The sequence below is a fragment of the Opisthorchis viverrini genome (assembly GCF_000715545.1).
Source record: "Opisthorchis viverrini unplaced genomic scaffold opera_v5_178, whole genome shotgun sequence".
Taxonomy (NCBI): Eukaryota; Metazoa; Platyhelminthes; class Trematoda; order Opisthorchiida; family Opisthorchiidae; genus Opisthorchis; species Opisthorchis viverrini.
This window is the reverse complement of record NW_008751835.1, coordinates 773,800-791,754: the sequence shown is the minus strand read 5'-3', so window position 1 is coordinate 791,754 and position 17,955 is coordinate 773,800. Positions and strand designations below refer to the sequence as shown.

The following is a 17,955-nucleotide window of genomic DNA, read 5'->3' as shown; positions in this document are numbered from 1 at the left end:
ACTGACTGACTGACTGACTGACTGACTGACTGACCGACTGACTGACTGACTGACTGACTGACTAACTGACTGACTGACTGACTGACTAAACAACTAAATAATTAAAACTAATTTGCGCCTATTGTAATCCTCTCAGTAGCATTTCTGTATTTAGGACAGGCTTTACCAAACAAAAAATAAGGCCAAGAGACTATTGCTACTGGAGCGAAGCATTTGTGCAATGTCCTTACAAAAGGTAACTTCAGAATGGTCTTGGTGTTGGCATATGTCCGGCTTGCTAATAAGACAAAATAAATTTATGCTGACAAACGAAAAAATTGACCACATTGCGAGAAATCTGCAAGGTAATGTATCGACAAAGCTAGTCTACTAGGCGACCATGGTAATCTACAAACCTAAAGGTCGATTTAAGGCCAGATACAAAAACATGGTTTAACGGGCCTTCATTTTCCTTGTAATACTATTTTCCGAGGTACCTATTCACTATTCGCTCGTTTACTCGAGCGTTCTCAGATTTTTTGACAGCCGAAAAAAGTCCCTAAAAAACCTTTGAACATGAATTTTAATTTATAAAAATGTGCACTTGATAGCGGTTTAGGAATCTCCCCACATGACTAGTCACATTTGCGATAAAATTCACCAGTTGCCAAAGGTTCAATCAAATATTTTATGCTCATCCAAGTCCCCGTGATTAATCCGTAGTTACCGACTGGCTACCCGAAAAATATTCATTTACCATACGTTCTGCGTAGTTTTTACCAGCCACCCTCTTGCGCTCATTGGCTCTGAGACTTATATTTTTACTTTTCACTTTCATGGTTGCACCGGCTGTGGTCATTGGCACCATTTAGTAAATGAAGATCACGGGTTCCCTAGTATTATCCAAGAATGGGTGTAGCGGTGATACTACTGATAGGAGCCATGCGAGTAGGATGTGTTGTTCTTGGAAATTCGCTTTGCGTCTCTTGAGAAGGAATTTGTGGAGTCGCTTTGTAGCATTTGCATGGATTTGAGCAATGAATGATTTGAGTCAGTGAATATCCAAAAAAGTTCAAGAAGACGCATTCAAGAGATGTATATTCATTTTTTGTAAATACGATGCAAATGAGAGGTTTGCTTCCCTGTCCAATAGTCTGTAACTGGTCAGTTGGCATTTTCTAATAAATAACTCCGCATCGAAAGCCTTCTTCCTTTCACTGGTAACCAGAGCCGTCCGCAATGCGACAACACTAACACTGTAGCTTACACACCTGGCCTGGCTTCACGCCAACAGCAGTACTTTCAGCTAGAATCTTTTAGAATACTTCACAGATGCCTCCAGGCTTTACGCACCAACAATAATCCTGAGGCGTTCTAAAATGCCGTCAGTTGAAATCAATTTGAATAACACTGCAAAAATACTAACGCCACGAGGTTACATTACGTTGGCTTTTATTTCATCAGCTGCACTACTGAAAAACCTTCAATTTTGCACCTAGGGTAACTTGTGTCAAGTTTCTTTGTGCTCACGAGCGTTACTGAAAACCGACAAATTTGAATTGACATTGCGCTGTAAATTTCTGAGGTCAACTCTGATCTAGTGGTTAAAACTTGTCTGGCGATCGATGAGACAGTTCTCCGTGTCTCAGCTTGCAGCCATCGGTCGATCGACTGGTCACCTGACTCGAATAAGGAGGCAAATGCTCTGGGACCCGTTCGCGAATGTACATATCACCGCTCGTGCACGTACTTTGATACAAAACGTGTGATTCAAAGAAATTGGGTACAACACGCGGCGCGCATAGGAGGTGGACTTGTCTGGCTAAGAAGAGTAGGATTATTTGAGTGGCTGGGTAGGTACAAACGATTACTGCACTTAAGCTGTGCCGTATAACCGCAATTAGGTGAGTTCCCTTAAACGGCAGTCTGGTAAAATCCCCTTCTTAATGAGTAGTCAGGCCGCGGCACGTTGTGGATGCTGATATAAATCGGTGTCTTTTTTGAAGACTGCTCTTTTTTCCAGAGGGCTGGAGTACAAGTAAGACTGGCATGGTCTAAGAAAGTATGTACCAAGCTTCTTTTGTGAGAGTTGGTCTCGCAGTCGTCCTCCCATTGTTCACTGCCTAAACGCAATCGCATTTCCTAGCAGGTCAACGCAATCTCATCCTCAAACTTCTCAATTTGTTTAAATCATTCACTTCTCGTCGCCAAAAAAACTGGTAAACCGCAGATGTATTACGGTCTATATAACAAAGCTCTTTTTGAGCAATTAAAACTAGCCGCGTTAGAAATGAGACCTCACAAGCCACCCTCAGGTGCAGGCTTTTGGATATGTCTTGATGTTTTTTTGTAATTCGAGAAGAATGTGACATGTCCCAACTTATTAGTGATTAAAAACCAGTATGGCCAAACTCAGCCTCTCAGCCTTCTGCCTCGTTTTGTTTTCAGATTGTCGCTACCTACCAAAGTAATAACTGTTGATATTTCAACCGAAAATCGCCCTTTGCTGGTAAGGGATGGGAACAAAGAAACAAAGTTTCCAACACAAGGCCAGCCGTTCATAGCCACGACCGACAATTCTGCTTGTAGAGGAGGGATCAAGTATTGTGCAGTAGAAGGGGTTAACTATACACCAAACAGGTGTGGTCAGGTTTCTGACAAAGACGGTCTTCATCTGATGTTTTAACTGTCCGAACCAAGAAAGTCCCTGCAAAACCATGTTATATAAGCTGTATTTCACTAAACATATATCTCGAGACAAGATACCCAGCTGTACTCACATTCCCAAAGTGTCATCTAAAAATGCTTTACTTTCAGTAGATAAATAATGATGTGCTCAGTCAACGTGACAAATATCAACAATTTCTTGTCCCTGACCGAACAAAGCATTACGTAAACACGATTAGAGTTGTGAAAAGAATACACAAGGTCGTTACGAGTAAACGCTCCGTATAATTCATTTCCAATAACCACACTATTTCTGGGAAGGGTGAACAAATGCACGTTTGCTTGAAGGCGTTTCTTGATAGAATCCGGCGCGGAACGGTTATTGAAAGAACCACTAATAGCACAGTCAACAAGAATACATTGCGGTATTTTGAAAGGGGAATTAAAATGCGCACTTACAGCTGGAAAGGATAGAAAAATGGGAGTAAACAGAGCCATAAAAAACAGGATGAATTAAAATGACCTCACTTACCATCAGCGAATGTTTGCCTTCTGTGTTGCGGAACAACTGGATGTATGCAGTGCAGAACATAGCGAGGGATACGAACAAATTCAGGTATTCGTAGTTTTTGACATTCTCTAGATATTCAGAATTTACAGAAGTTTGAAGGGCCAAAATTAACTTTATGTTCATTTAATAGAGCCGGATTTCGGAAAACTCCGACTGCTAAAGTTTAAAACATTTCAGTTCAACGATACAAGAAATCAAACGATGAAATCTGAGCCATTTCTGCGAAACTTATTCTGGTTGCTAATTTAAAGATCACCAGTTTATTGGACGGTGAAAGTGCCGCGAAAACTTGTCTTGAAACACAGAAATGTTATGGAGGTAAGATAGTGTCCTGTGTCCTCTTGCGCTGCCAGCCAATGGAACCACAACAACATCAAATTTATGGAGAGCAACCCACCCGTCCACCAAATCAGATGTAGACGAGGAAGCAAAAAATCTCGCTGAACCACGCAGTGACTTTTGCACTATGATGAAACAGTAATATATTCAGACTACACCTCGGTCAGGCTCCCACTGGAACAGTGTACCAAGCCGGGTGTACCTTCGATCAAATCCTTCCCTTGTCTGAACCCATCTGAGCTATTTTTTGTTATCGCATGAGCAGAAACTACGTAATTCATCTCCTAAATATAGATGTAGATGAGTTTGTGCGGTGAGGCCTATATCCATGTATTCGTTTTACAGAGTCCAAGTGGACGGCGTCTGCGCTGAGATGTGAACAGCAAATCAACTATAAGCGTGGCCTATCAACGATACCTCAAGTTTAACCTAGTTGGCTAAACAGTCTTGAAACCGACTAGAAATCACGTGTTACACTGAGCAACTAACTCAGCTTCTTATTCGTTTGGATTACACTGGGGGCAAACTTAACAAGCCCAGTGTGAGAAACCTGGAAGGGCACAACTAGGAAAATGCCACACCCGTGTACGGAGGACAACAAAGACTTCATCGAGTAATTTAGGGCTAGGTTCCAGCAACACGCATTCCTAGAGGTTTGTAGAAACCAGGAAAGCTAGATGTGTCGTTCCAGTGTATTTTAAGGTGATTTTTAGGCAATACATTGTCGCATGTATATCCCTCCGGCATTTTTTATGACTTCGAATACTTATCCTGTGTTACAGAGTTGAATTTAACAGCTTCCGAGACACGAATGCACCTGTGGTCAAAAATGCGTGCCATCCTCCGACTTATTTACAAGGAAGTAGAGTCTTTCGACTTCTTCTTCAAGGCCGATGATGACACATACACAGTTTTTGAGAACTTGCTAAACGTCCTCGAGTCTCAGTCAGCGGATAATCCCTTCATGACAGGATATCGATGGCCTGTAAGTTGCTTTGATCATTTGATACATTTGTGACTTTTTGCTCACAATTTAGTGGTGTCTGTATGGCAGACTCAAGCCTGGTACCCATGGAGATAGCAGTAAAAATAGGCATAAAAATCTCTACAACTCAGCAACACTTGGTTCAACTGCTCGTTGCATCTGATAGACAACTTTCCAGACTACCTCCAAGTGACCGATGAAACGGTAATCTACAGATCAGCCTTGTGGTTGTGAAAACAGTACATGGGCTTTTATCTGCAGTCACTCAGCGTAACATAATGATACAGCATTGCAGACCTTAAACACGATAACCATACACAGTCACTCTCGACTTTTCAACACCTAGGCTATTCTTTTCCAGAGTGTCTAATTTAACTTACTCGCCGGTCATAGAATCGGTGCCTAAAAAGAGGAAGTCATTGCAGTGGTGGTATGAACTTTGAAAACCATATCAGATTCTTTGGTTAGTGAGGATTTCCAAGCATTAGGAAGAAACTACGTCTTGCCCCATATTAACAAAAAAACGTTGTTCCTTTACAAGGCTCAAAAACTCACTTTATGCCACTCTTTGAGCGTATAATATGGCCCTACGAGCTGCAATGACTTTACCTACGGAAACTAATCAGTGTCATAGACTCAAGTGAGGTTATGTTTCAATGAGAAACTTCTTCCGTTTCAAACTCTTTACTTGAATAACCCGATGTGCGGCTGTGTGGTCACACAGTACTGACCCAAAACTGCTGTCCAATGTGGTGACTTGTTGGCTTCTCCAGTATAGCCTGCTAAACGCCGATAGGTATGGAAGACTTCGTCTCCCTAGGCACTACCTGAACTGGCAACGTACTTCTCTCTCTCTCTGAAGCCTCCCCAAATTGATCTTTTCTAGCTTGTCACAAGAGTTTAATCCTGTTTCCGCCTGTTTTAACAATCTGACTACTGTTACGCTTGGAATAACTAGTCGATCGAGAACGTTTCTTCGTATATTCGTAAAAGCTCGTGAACTCAAGGATTCTGATTAAATCAGTGTACCTAGTTATTGAAAAACATCCTACCTAGCTCTGAAAGAGAGCAGTAGCTGGTTGCTTTTTCATTCATACATCCAGTGAAAGGTATTATTATAAATCCAGGCTCAAACTAGCTAATAAACTGCGGTTATAACACAGTGACCACTCTGTATAACACCTGGACGAGTAGTCAAGTACAAATGCCTACTGAGTGCAATGAACCAATACACGTGTAACAGCTGATACGGTTCAGGCAGGTAACTTTATTGGGATAATAGTCAACAATATAAAACTTCACTAAAAGCTTAGAACAAAGGAGCAATTCTCGATTAATCACTCGGCATTCTCAGTATGTCAACGAACTAGGAATGGGTACAGCAGACAGGTCCCTCAATTTAGCAGAACTTAGGAAAGAACTCCTGCTGATGTCTGGGATTGGTTGGCGCAGATTACTTGGAATGCGCTCAACCGGGAAGTCACATGTAGGTCAAAATCAGTAGTACTCTAGCTGAGAGTTTAAGTAGACTTCCCATACTACTTGTATTAAGCAGAAGATACGTTTTTATTTATAGTGGACCCTGCATCCATCTTGGATGCTGCAACTTATGACTATGAGGGAGTTTGTCAAGTCTCTACTCCAATCTTCTCACCATACATTTGCTCATGCAAGCCGTTCACAGTTATGGTTTGTAGATGTCGGTGGTCAAAGGACAGGAAAACCTGCGCTCACAAAAACAACGTCAGAACCTCATAAGAACATAAAGCCCAAGAAATTCCTAAACTCAATGAGAGATCACAGGTAACTTTCGATACACAATACTGAGACAAATGCGGGCCCCTGAGGAGCGCCCGCCATCTTAGTGTTACACCCTCAGCGAGGTTAAATTGATATCCAAGACGAGTAAAACATTCCACAGCATTTGTCGTTTCTGTTCGGCTGAAAGTAGACGTACAACATGAACTTATGCTACCTGTTTGCGTACAACATTTCGCAGTGGTGAATACTCCTTGCCTATCTTGCTATTTCCGGTCTCTTTGTGAGAAAAAGGAGGAATGGCGTTTGCGTGCTCCACGTCTACAGGGTCGCCTCTCCCGGTGATTCGAGTATCGGATGTAAGGAGCACGGTAAGGGTAACCCTTAATACTCTAGTGATTATATAGATTGTATAAGATACTGGTGATGGAAACCATTGGTTGTAAAGTGCGTTGCAGATATCCCTCTCTATTCTTGCACTCACAGTTTGCTGAAAGTACGAGAAGTGGAGAAATGCACGATGCTCTTACGTGCCCCATTTGCCCTTGTTATTGATGGGCGTTACGAGTTAGATGTTTAAATGTCACATTTATTGACATAGAAACAACTCAAATTTGAAAACACAACTTGCTCCACCATGCTGCAGTTTTTGCTAACCTACCACGTGACAGCTCAATCCAATCGTCTTGTTCACCAAACCGTTCATCAAGCATAAGTTTCGCCGGCTATTTCAGTAGTATTTTGTTCATCAGTAGATTCTTTGATCAAAGGAACCAAATATACGTTACTTTACTCCCATCCCCCTGACTGCGCTCCAGTATACATCCTGAGAAAAGCCCCGGAGAGTCTATACTTGTCCGTTTAGGCAAACGTCACACAAGGCCTTCTCACCCGAGTGACTCACTTTCCCATCCTCATTCTTCTAAACCTACAGCTCCGTATAGAAGGCGGTTACTTTTCTGGCGGAGCCGGCTACGTCCTGTCACGGGAGGCACTAAAGCGCATCGTGGAGGATTCCGTTGACCGTCATGTGAACTGTCCAAAAAATGATGAAAACATGGAGGATGTGAAAATGAGTAATTGATTGTTGGTTTTATTCTATTTTACGAGAGGGTTTTCGTAGAAAGAATTCCTTAGGTTAAAAACAGTTTATTTACTAGATACGTTTCTTGTTGCTCTACGGTAGGCTATTCACTCAACAGAAATGGTCTAGAATTCATTAACTGAAAAAGGTTGAGTTATTGATCCTGTCTTGTACATTTTATCCAAGTCTAAAAGCTATTTTAACTATATTATTCTGCATACATTACGAGAGGGTTTTCGTAGAAAGAATTCCCTATGTTAAATACAGTTCATTTATTTGATCTGTTTCTTGTTGCTCTACGGTGAGCTGTTTGCTCAACAAAGATCGTCTAGATTCAGTAATTTGAAAAAGGTTGAGTTAGTGATCCTGTCTTGTACATTTTATCCAAGTCTAAAAGCTATTTTAACTATATTATTCTGCATACAGCAAATGAGAATAGTTTCCATCATTTTTTAAAAAAAATTATAATTATGCCGGTAGCCTGACCAAAAATTCTTATTTTTCACTTTTATTGTAAGCAACCCTTGAAAACGTTCCGAAACCTTCCGTGACTAAAACCGTTACATTAAAAATTATCATATGCTACTTGCCACGACCAGAACACCAGGATATTTCAGCTCACTTTGAACCCTTAAAAACCCTTAAAGTGCTCAGGTCTAATTTCATCAATTGAACAGTTTACAACGCCCACGTCTGATATGTACGTGCACGAAATACGCGAAACATAATTGTTTCTCAAATGGCGGTGAAACACTTTGTCATCTTTTTTCAACATGGTGCACATCATTCCCCTGCTTAGGGGAACACACATGAGCTTACGACTGTGGTACGATTGTAAAAACCATAACCAAACTACGTTGTTATAGGTGGGACTCATTGTGTGGGTGAAAAATTTTTTAGATAAGGTTACCCTTTTTAACCATTTGCCAATTGTTGAAAGTAGCATACAGACACCCGTCTGAACGGGTTGACTGCCAGAACGCAGCCCAACGCCTGAAAACGTTTATAATTTGACTTCTTATCTGAGCTAATCGTCAAAGTTAGGTAATGATCTGCCAACCGGAACATATGAAGCACCCCACTTCACAGGGTACTGGCAACGGTCTAAACTTGACTCTGTAAATTTCGATTCTTTGTACGGCTCGATGTCCGATTTGTCTCAGCACAACCCGAAAACTATTCAGAAGGCTATTCAGGTTTTAGAACTAATGTACCCTAGAGGACGATGACGGTGAACAAAACAAAACTGCAATGCTTAACTCAGAGCTGATTTACTGATATTCTTGAATGCATGGGAAGCAGAAAGAAGTAAACGCGAAAAGTGATCAGATAAGCCCAACCTACCACAGGAATAATGCTATCTGTCCTTGAACGTTTGGCAACTCAGAGTCATTCGGTCGATAAATGCTGCTCAGCTCATGATCATCTAAGTGTTTACCAGTCCCGTCATCGAATACTTAGGGTGGTTTACCAACCAAACTACTACCCTCAACGGACACAATTTTTCACCCGATTGTGAGCACTTCAGGCTATTTTTAGACAATGCACGGCCGTTCGTCCGCAACAACACGGACTCTGCCACTGTCGCATTAAACGGTATCTACAGGTCACCGTTGAGCAACCGCTTGTATTCTGTGCTGGTGTACTCATTCACATCAGTACACACCAGAGGGTGAAATGCTGGTCTAGCGTTTTTACCTCGTTATAGCTAAGTGTCAGGGCACTTACTTGACCGTACCAAACTTCGAACCCTTGAAGTTTAACCTTCAACGTTTGACTCATAATATGGTTAACTTTGCTCGTCGTTGGGAAGAATAACTAAAAAGATCGGATTAAAGTAACACTTTTTCTGCTTTGAGCTCACTTAAACCATCGCTTTCGATCTGGTAGGTGACGAGAGCGACATGAATAGATGTTCCGTAAGTGGAGCAGCTATCCGTCATTTCCTTCAGCCCAATGGAAGCTTAATGTAGCTTGATTAAAAGAGGCAAAAAAGCTTTCGAGAAATACACTCATTTGCAAATCAATTTGGTTTTTACGGGAGACTCAAGTAGATCATAAGGTTGACGGAAACTCGGGGACTGCGCCTATCTGATGAGCCCCAAGAAGGGCGAAACCGGTCGTGGGCTGTCGAAGAGTTTTCAGCAACCTTGTGAGTAGTTTCCTTTATGAAAATATACTGCGATATCTCGAATATCGTGCCAACTGAATCATATGGCGGCCTGTGTGCAGCACATTCAGCTGGGGGACATCATAAACGAGAGATTCAATTGAGTCTCACGGGGAAACCAAGTTGATTTGTAAATGAGTGTAGTTCTCAAAAACAGTCCAATTTGGGTTCAAGTAGATCATAAGGTTGACGGAAACTCGGGGACTGCGCCTATCTGATGAGCCCCAAGAAGGGCGAAACCGGTCGTGGGCTGTCGAAGAGTTTTCAGCAACCTTGTGAGTAGTTTTCCTTATGGGCAAAAAAGCTATTTTTATAACTTTGACTAATCTTGTTCATCTTTAATCTGTCTGTACAAATCTTTGTTTAAATGAGCTGATATTGTTCAATTCCATAACCATTCAACTAGTTCTGGGACAGATGATAATAGACGTGGTAATCCCAAGTCAGTGACATTAAAGTTTGAGATCTAGTAGCTTTTTGTTTTTTTTGTTTGTCTGAACATTGTCGTCCGATTTTTTCAACGTTTGACCGTGGAATCAGTCGGCTGTCTTTAAAATTGATGGATTCTCAGTGAAAAATGAATGACCTTCCGATTCATTCAAACACACTGATTACCGAATTCCTATTTTGTTTCACTGGTTCCTTTATCAGGTGTGTGTGGACATGCGGTGGGAGTTAAACGGTACGACAGTTTTGACGAGGACGGAAAATCGGTGTTTTGTCCAACGACGATCTCGGAACCTTACCTGAACATAAACACAACTATCTCCGAGGGTGACTTGGAAAAGGTGGGCACAACAACTGTTTACACCTTCAGATAAGGCTCCGAAAAGGGCCTCCACACCAGACTTGAGTGAATCGGCGTTTGCTTTACAGGTACAGCCGCACACTGCAATGTCTCGTGCGCTAAGCTTCAGGTGAAGATGTCTGAGTGCACACGTAATGTTGTGACAGCTAGGGTGATATCACAACAATTTTGGAGGGCAACCAAGCACAATATGAGTGGTTACAACAAACGCGATCGTTTTGTCTCCACGCAATCAGACTGCCGATTAGCATATCGCCGTTTCATCGCGGTCACTTGTGTTACTCAAAATGATCACTGCTGAGTTAAGACATTAAATTCTCTGTAGCTAAAGGCCTAGCAAGATAAATTAGTTTTAACGATTAAAAAGACTTGAACCAGGCGCGTAACTTCATTCTGCTTGCTCCCGGAAGCGAAAGTGATAAAGCATTCCAATTTCCGGACAGTGATTTATCCAGACTGTCTACGGCTTCAGTTCAGAAATCTGTCTACAAACAGCCCACCTGGATAGTACGGTAAACAACATTTCATAGTTTTATGGCAACAAGGCAGAAATCAAGTCTGATTTACACTCCACCGAGCAGTGTGAAGTAAATGCACTCTTCGTGCACACTGAACTCTCAACTGAAGCACACCACGGATAAGCTCACATTTGACAGTTATCCAAAGACGGCTATAGCCACAAACGTCCTATCTGTCACTACAGCCGGAAAGGGGCCCGTCTACTTGAATTTAAACCAAAAAGGTGATTTGTTGACAGACACAGCTAATGGTTGCTTGTTTCAATCTCTGAAATGGACTTTTTCGGCTGCAACTATGTGATCTTGATCTCAAAGACAAGATGCCAGCCCTCATCCAGAATGTGATTGTGTGTGTTTTCTTTCGCTTTTGTTAAGCGCAGTAGGTCGGACGCAGCCTGCTGAAGGAACATCCCTTTTCGGGATATCATTAGATCCAATGGTTTAGTTGGTCACCGGATTGCATTAACACAAGTCGCAAAATCGATCCAAATGAATTTTTTACAGTATCTGCAGTTTACCCAATAGATTGTCAGTATTGATTCAAAGGGTGTTGCGTGACCACAACCGGATCAGCCGCAGTAGGACTGAATCGAAATAATTTCGCACAAGCTCTGAGTCTACCTAGGTCACGTGACATTGATCAGTCGACTTAGTCGCCCAACAGCCCATCAGACCACCTCCCAGCATCAAACTAGATGCGACTTGGGCCTCGTTGACAAAAACTTCTCCGTGTTTCCGCGTTTTCTAATTAATTGACCAAACGTATTTCAGTAACCGATAAGTATGCACTGATATGATGACTAAATCCAGGAATCATGAATTTTTATCAGTGTTCATATTAAGAAAGTCCTGCATAAGCCTTACAGCGAACACAATTTTACCTAAAAACCTGTTTGACTCGTCAGGAAAGAGCTCTGTAGAGTATGGGTAACCATCTATTTGGTCTAGAACAGAAAAACGCTTACAAGATAATGTCCAGCGCGCAGTCAGCTGGTCACGACGCCTACGTCTTCTCGCAATTAGCAGAAGGCTCAAAATTACCCGTTCATACTATTGTGAGAGGTACATCTATACGTGGTCAGAATTTTCAGATGTTACAATCTGATTTTATCCAATATTAGAGGCCGCCTGGCTATTTATTGCATTCCAATACCAATTTTAAGCAAATTTTTTTAAATCCATTCAGATCTGAAATCAGTTTTTGGTTCGAAATAAGGAAAGATTTGTTATACTTTAGGGTTTAATAATAGTATATTTTAACATGACCTGCAAAATAAGGCTTAGAGTCAGAAAATAAACTCAGAGTTTAGATGGTGAACTTTCTATGCAGTTCAAAACATGTTTAACCGTGCGCCCACTGTCCTGAACCAGAAATAACAGATTCTACTCTTCCGTCTAGTACATTTCTAGTGTCTGTATTTTTCAAGCTCATCTTGCCTATCTTGAATGACATTAATGAAACTTTTTCGAAAACGTTTGGTGACAATCGGTAGACTATTGCTGGGCAACGTTTCGCTTTTGACACAAAAGCTTCGTCAGGCCAAGTGTCTAGGTTCCGAGGTTGGTGGAGACTTAAGGCGGAAGGGTAATCAATCAGCTACGTCAAGCTAATTCTCTGTTGGGTATCGACAGAGGGATTTTAGTGTGTTTGAGTGGTTGAACAAGTGTTGGATCGGTAGGGAAGCCTACCTGTGTTTGGGTCCAGCCTAGGGTCTAGTTCTTCTGGTTCGGTTCATTTGATAGTTCCTCTTGAACTTCGCTTGAACCTTCTGTCAGTCTGTGTGGGTGAGCTAGTGCCAAGATGGTTGTGTAAGAGGGATGCTGCGGTTGGGGTTTCCACCCCCACCCCTCGGTTTTTTTCTAATTATCCTAAGTGGATTGACAACCACACCGTCACGTGTCAACTCGGCTTATCTAAGACCGCTTTCCATACGCGCGCTAGCTCCACACCCTCGATTCTATTCACGCTATGATGCTTAGTAATTTCCACCGCCTAGGCTATCAGCCGCTGTGGTGTGAATCGCGGTCCCCGCCTTAAAACTTCCACACTCTCCAGATATATTCTATGTCCCGTGTCTAAGGAACATCGCTGAGTCTTTGACCAGCGTTTGGTATTCTTCTGCATAAAACTTTGTGTGAGCTGCTTCAAGTTCGTAAAGGATGAGTCCCAGAAGCTAAAATTTCGGTTACAGTCACTCTCCAGTTCGTTTTGATTTGAGTCGCAGTTAATAAGCTACCTGCGTTCCTTGTACGCATCGGGTTCAGCGATTTGATGCATTCAGCTCGATAATATCTTTTTTGGTAAAGCTTGCATAAAAATGTTGAAAGTGACCTCGTCTCCCCGGAATACTCTCAGACACCAAATAGTTACAACTGTCTTAAATACAACGCTTTGTTTTCACTGGATGAATTAGCAGCCTGCTGTCCCATTATATACAATTTGGAATACATACATCCAGTATCTCACTCACACCATAACCTGAGTAGTGTTCATAGAAGAATGCAAACCAAAATTTGGCGTACCAAATTCTACATTTATTTGACGTCACTTGACACTCGGGAGAAAGGAGCCAGTGGTCATCAAAAGATAGAAATTTGTTTCCCCAACGAAAAAACTGTGGTCAGAGACAAAATCGGTGGCCGTACACTAAAACGTTCCTCATGATGTCTCATCTTTCGTAATGAACTACTCATAAGGCTGCTAAAAATTCCTCGACAGCCCACGCCCGTTTCGCCCTTCTTTGGGGCTCACCAGGTAGGCACAGTCCCTGCGTTTCCGTCAACCTTATGTTCTACTTAAAAACAAATTTCCTGGAAACATCAAAACCAAGAGACTCAGCTGGGTTCTGGGTGAGTCTCTCGCAAGACCAAATTTGTTTCCAAATTAGTGTATGCCTCATTTATTGTTCTTCCTTTTTTAGATGGGACACAGTTATCGGCAGGCCACATTTCACTACGTCGCAGCGAATAAAATGTACATTATGGAGTTCTGTCACTATTATTTGCGGCCACAAATATTGCGTTTCCAAAGGGCTATCAATTAATGCCCTTATTCACATCAGATATTTAATCTGTTAGAAAATATTTTTTGTCCAAAACTAGCACTTCTTATTTTTCTACTACAACTTGAGTCATCAAACAGTCGGAGTCATTTACACTGTTAAATGTCCCTGTGCTTTGCATTTGCAAATACATACGTTTTATTGATGGACCACATTAGTTCTGATTCCCACAACACCGTCAGTTCTCGAATTCCTGATTGGTTGATCAAAGTTGCTTGAGTCGGTACTAGATAGAATAAACGTGCGTCACGTGTCATAAAAGTAAACAAACCAGCCAAGTTGGATTTGTTGTCCATCTGAATCACGCTGCTGGATGTCGGCAAAACAAACAGACATGCACACTTATCTGGTTGAGTAATGTCCACAATAATTTCTTGTAAAAGTGGGTACAGCTTGTCGGTTCGCTTCCCTAAATAACGTTAGACTTCGACCTTCTTAGGGCTCATCACGTAGGCGCAGTCCCCGAGTTTCCGTCAACCTTATGTTCTACTTGAAACCAAATCGGACTGTTTTCGAAAAGTACGCTTTGTTGCAAATCAATTTGGTTTTCACGAGAGACTCAACTGAATCTCTCGTTTATGCTATTCGTGTCAAGTGAAACATGAGATAACCTGTGTCCAGTACATTCAGTTGTAGAATATCATAAACGAGAGATTCAGTTTGTGAAATTGTTTCTCGAAGGCTAGGTCCCGTTTAATTTTCCAAACCGAAGGCTGGTCAAAAGTGATCTAAATATTGCAGCATAGCATTTTTTGCTTCATGGAACTAACTTCTCCTCCGGATATCAAAATTCTAAATACTGATCAACTGCAACAAATGACCATAGGATTTACAGTTATGGAGCAAAATTTGGACGGAAACAGTGAGCTTTTTGACTCACATGTTGAGCAACACATAATCATAGTAAAGACGCCTAATTTGTGTTGTGAATCACCAACAGCACTGATCTCACGAATCTCTAAGATTACTCGACCTCGATGGTCGAAAATCATCTCCGATCACAAACAGTCCGGTTTCGGCCGAGTCGACCTTACTTCAGCGCAGGAGGTAGCACAGACGTGCTTGCGAAGGTTTGTGAAAGTTCAAAACTCCTCTCACTAACTATTTGAAAGCATCCATCTTTTTGTAGGTCGACCATCTGATAAACTCCAGTCCATGAGACAGTTCATACCACAAACTAGACGGTGATATTATTTTCTGCCTAGATGCCTAGATGTTCACAATGCTGATCAACCAGTTACGTCCGAATTGTGCAGTATTGAACGGCTACATCCGGGTTAAGACCAACACAGCGTGTGCATTGATTTACTGATTTCAGACAGCGAGAAAGTGACAAAATATTTTAAATCCCATCAACTACAAACGGTGGGCATCTCTTGCCTGGATAAATGGCGACTACTTTCATTCAGTATGGTGCAGCAACAAGGGTGCAGGGTGTTGTAGTGATTTTTCTTTAGTGTTTTCATCACTTTTATCTATGAGAGAACCTCATCATCCTACTTGCTAAGGTTATCTTGACAGATTATGGATGCCCTTACCTCAAAGTAATGCTTAACAGCCTTTCAGGTATCTTAATATTTTTATGTTTGGCCGAGAAGCAAACGATAGGGGGAAGCAATATATATGAAGATAGCACGACGTAGTTATTTAAATAAATGTACACTTTTCTGTAGAGAAAAATCTTGGTAGCTCAGGTAGCTTGTTCGCTGAGCTGGGCAATTTGATTGCAAACGTTTCATCAGTGCGTTATTGGGGACCGTAGTGGTGTGTAGCCGTGGGTTAGTAATTCTGCGGTCGCGTTGTGGTCTTTTCTGTAACAACCCATCATCATGTCTGGACGTGGTAAGGGTAATAAAAGACTCGGGAAAGAAGGAGCGAAACGCCGTTACGAGGTTCTCCAGGATGACATCCAGGGGATCACCAAGCCTGCAGTCCACCGTCTCGCTCACCGAGGTAGTGTGAAGCTCATCTCCTGTCTGATCTACAAGAAGACCTGCAGGTGTTCCTTGAGAACATCATCCGTACGCTTGACTACCCGTCAACATATGTGTGAAGACATGCTAAGACCTCTGTGTTTACACGTTACCCTAAGATTCGTTGGCCATCACATGAACATCGTGGATAGCTTCACTCAGTTTCACAGTCAAACATATTGTGCCAGCTACCAGCATTCAAACAAAAGCAGTGCACTTATGCAATCCCAGTCAGGGAGACATTGAGATCGGTTCCACCTAGTTCTATGGTTGACAGAGACCGGTACAAAACTAATCGTCCAAAATTATACAGGTGAAATTCTGTGAGTTAAGCAGTTAAGTCTCTTGTATATGCAGCTATTTAGACCACAAAATTCTCTCAAAAATACTGGCGTTAGCATCCATCACCAACGCACATTGGTCGTTCCCAGTGATATATTTTACAAGCCTTAAAACTAGGCGGTCTGGCGTCAACAGGACACCAGCCGTTGTGCTGCAAAATCGTTGATTTCAAATATCGGGTGTTGTTTTGACCTTTACCATTACTGAAGTTCTTGGAGCACCAAGTACCGTAGAGTCGATTGCCTTCCTACCCGAAACGAGAGAAGTTTTGTAAACAGTTGACATTCGCACCTACTACCAACGTGTCCCTGTCAATACACAAGAAACCTCACCCTATACGACTGAGCTGTCCAGTGAGCTTAATAACTGAGTTGCAAACGTTTTGCCACCAGCCAAAAATAGTGAATGATAACAAAACGTTACACCACCAGAAATGTTAAATAAACTAAATTCTTATCTTTCGATTATAGAAATTTCATTCGTTTCTCCTGTCTAGTAGACCTTGCTATTCATAAACCGAGTCAAATATTGTTGAAGCGATTTAACTTTTCAAGTTTCTAACTGCATGTGAATGAATATCGCCGTATTTTGTAGGCTGAATGGTGATTATAGTCCGTTCGCCTAAGAGACAACTTAAAGAAGAATGTATGACGTTTGTTTTTTATTCACCCGCTTAGTCATACACCCGATCCTCATGGGACTGTTTACGTCTTCAAATACATCACATTGCTTATATATAACAATACCATCCAGTATGGAGGTGAGTCACACTCAATTAGGTGGATAGGTGTCACTGAACACCAGAATTACTACAAGTAAAAGTTGAACAATTGCCCCCAGGCCGTCTTTTTTGTGCGCATGCATTTTATTCTTTCCGTCAGTTTCTTCCTTTGTAAAAAACGGCCACACAAAATTTCTCGCTAAATTCTGTGATGATCACAAGCATAGTACCGTAGTTTCCGTCAACCAATTTTGTTCTACTTGAAAAAAATTGCACGAAATTAGCGAATATACACCCATTTCCAAACAAATATGGTTTTGCAAGACTCACTTGAAACCCAGCTGAACCTCTTGCTTGTGATATTTTTTAGTCAATCAACCCAAGAAATTTCCAGCACATGATATCTCCCAAAGGCAGGAAGCTTGATAATGGCAACATGCGACGTCCTAATGGGAAAAAGAAACTTCACTGTGGGATACTCCGAGAAAGCTCACTCAAGATAATGAAAACTTTTTTTGCAAAATTAAGTCAACTAAGTAGAATATTATCGTATCTTGTTTGCAAGTTTCCCTTTAAAATCCTACGTAAAAGCTTCAGACGTTTTTGTCTCGTAAATTTCTAATCGAATATGAGTAGCGAAATTAGCATAAGGGATATTCGGTGTGAGAACCTATAATATCTCATCAGCACCGAGTGCACAGACTGAAGAATAAAACGCTAGCTATCTGGATTAAGACGCAGCACGACAAGAAGGCTGTGATCTATAAAATCGATTATTAGATGATAGTACGAATATGGTACAAAAAGTCTTGCTTATAAAACAATGGTTTGAGAGTCACATAACTACCACAAACATTCGGTCAGGGAGCTGACTGCAGGCATTAATAGTTGAAGTTTTTCACAAGCATTTTGGTGTCTCCCAAGTCAAGAGGACCTAAACTGACTTCGATCTACTCAGCCAGAATTTCCAAACAAAAC

The 17,955-nt window shown here is 41.6% G+C and overlaps 1 protein-coding gene across 1 annotated transcript in view; it reads left to right on the top strand.

Annotated features, from left to right (window-relative positions):
• T265_14338 (hypothetical protein) overlaps positions 1-13,923 on the top strand; it is a gene marked incomplete at both ends in the record, with an annotated part of 22,069 nt that extends 8,146 nt beyond the window's left edge. The window contains 4 exons of the mRNA XM_009173201.1: positions 4,339-4,541; positions 7,234-7,375; positions 10,205-10,341; positions 13,801-13,923. Of these exons, the coding sequence (XP_009171465.1) occupies positions 4,339-4,541; positions 7,234-7,375; positions 10,205-10,341; positions 13,801-13,923 (605 nt within the window). The remainder of the gene's footprint in view (positions 1-4,338; positions 4,542-7,233; positions 7,376-10,204; positions 10,342-13,800) is intronic.
• Positions 13,924-17,955: the final 4,032 nt, after the last annotated feature.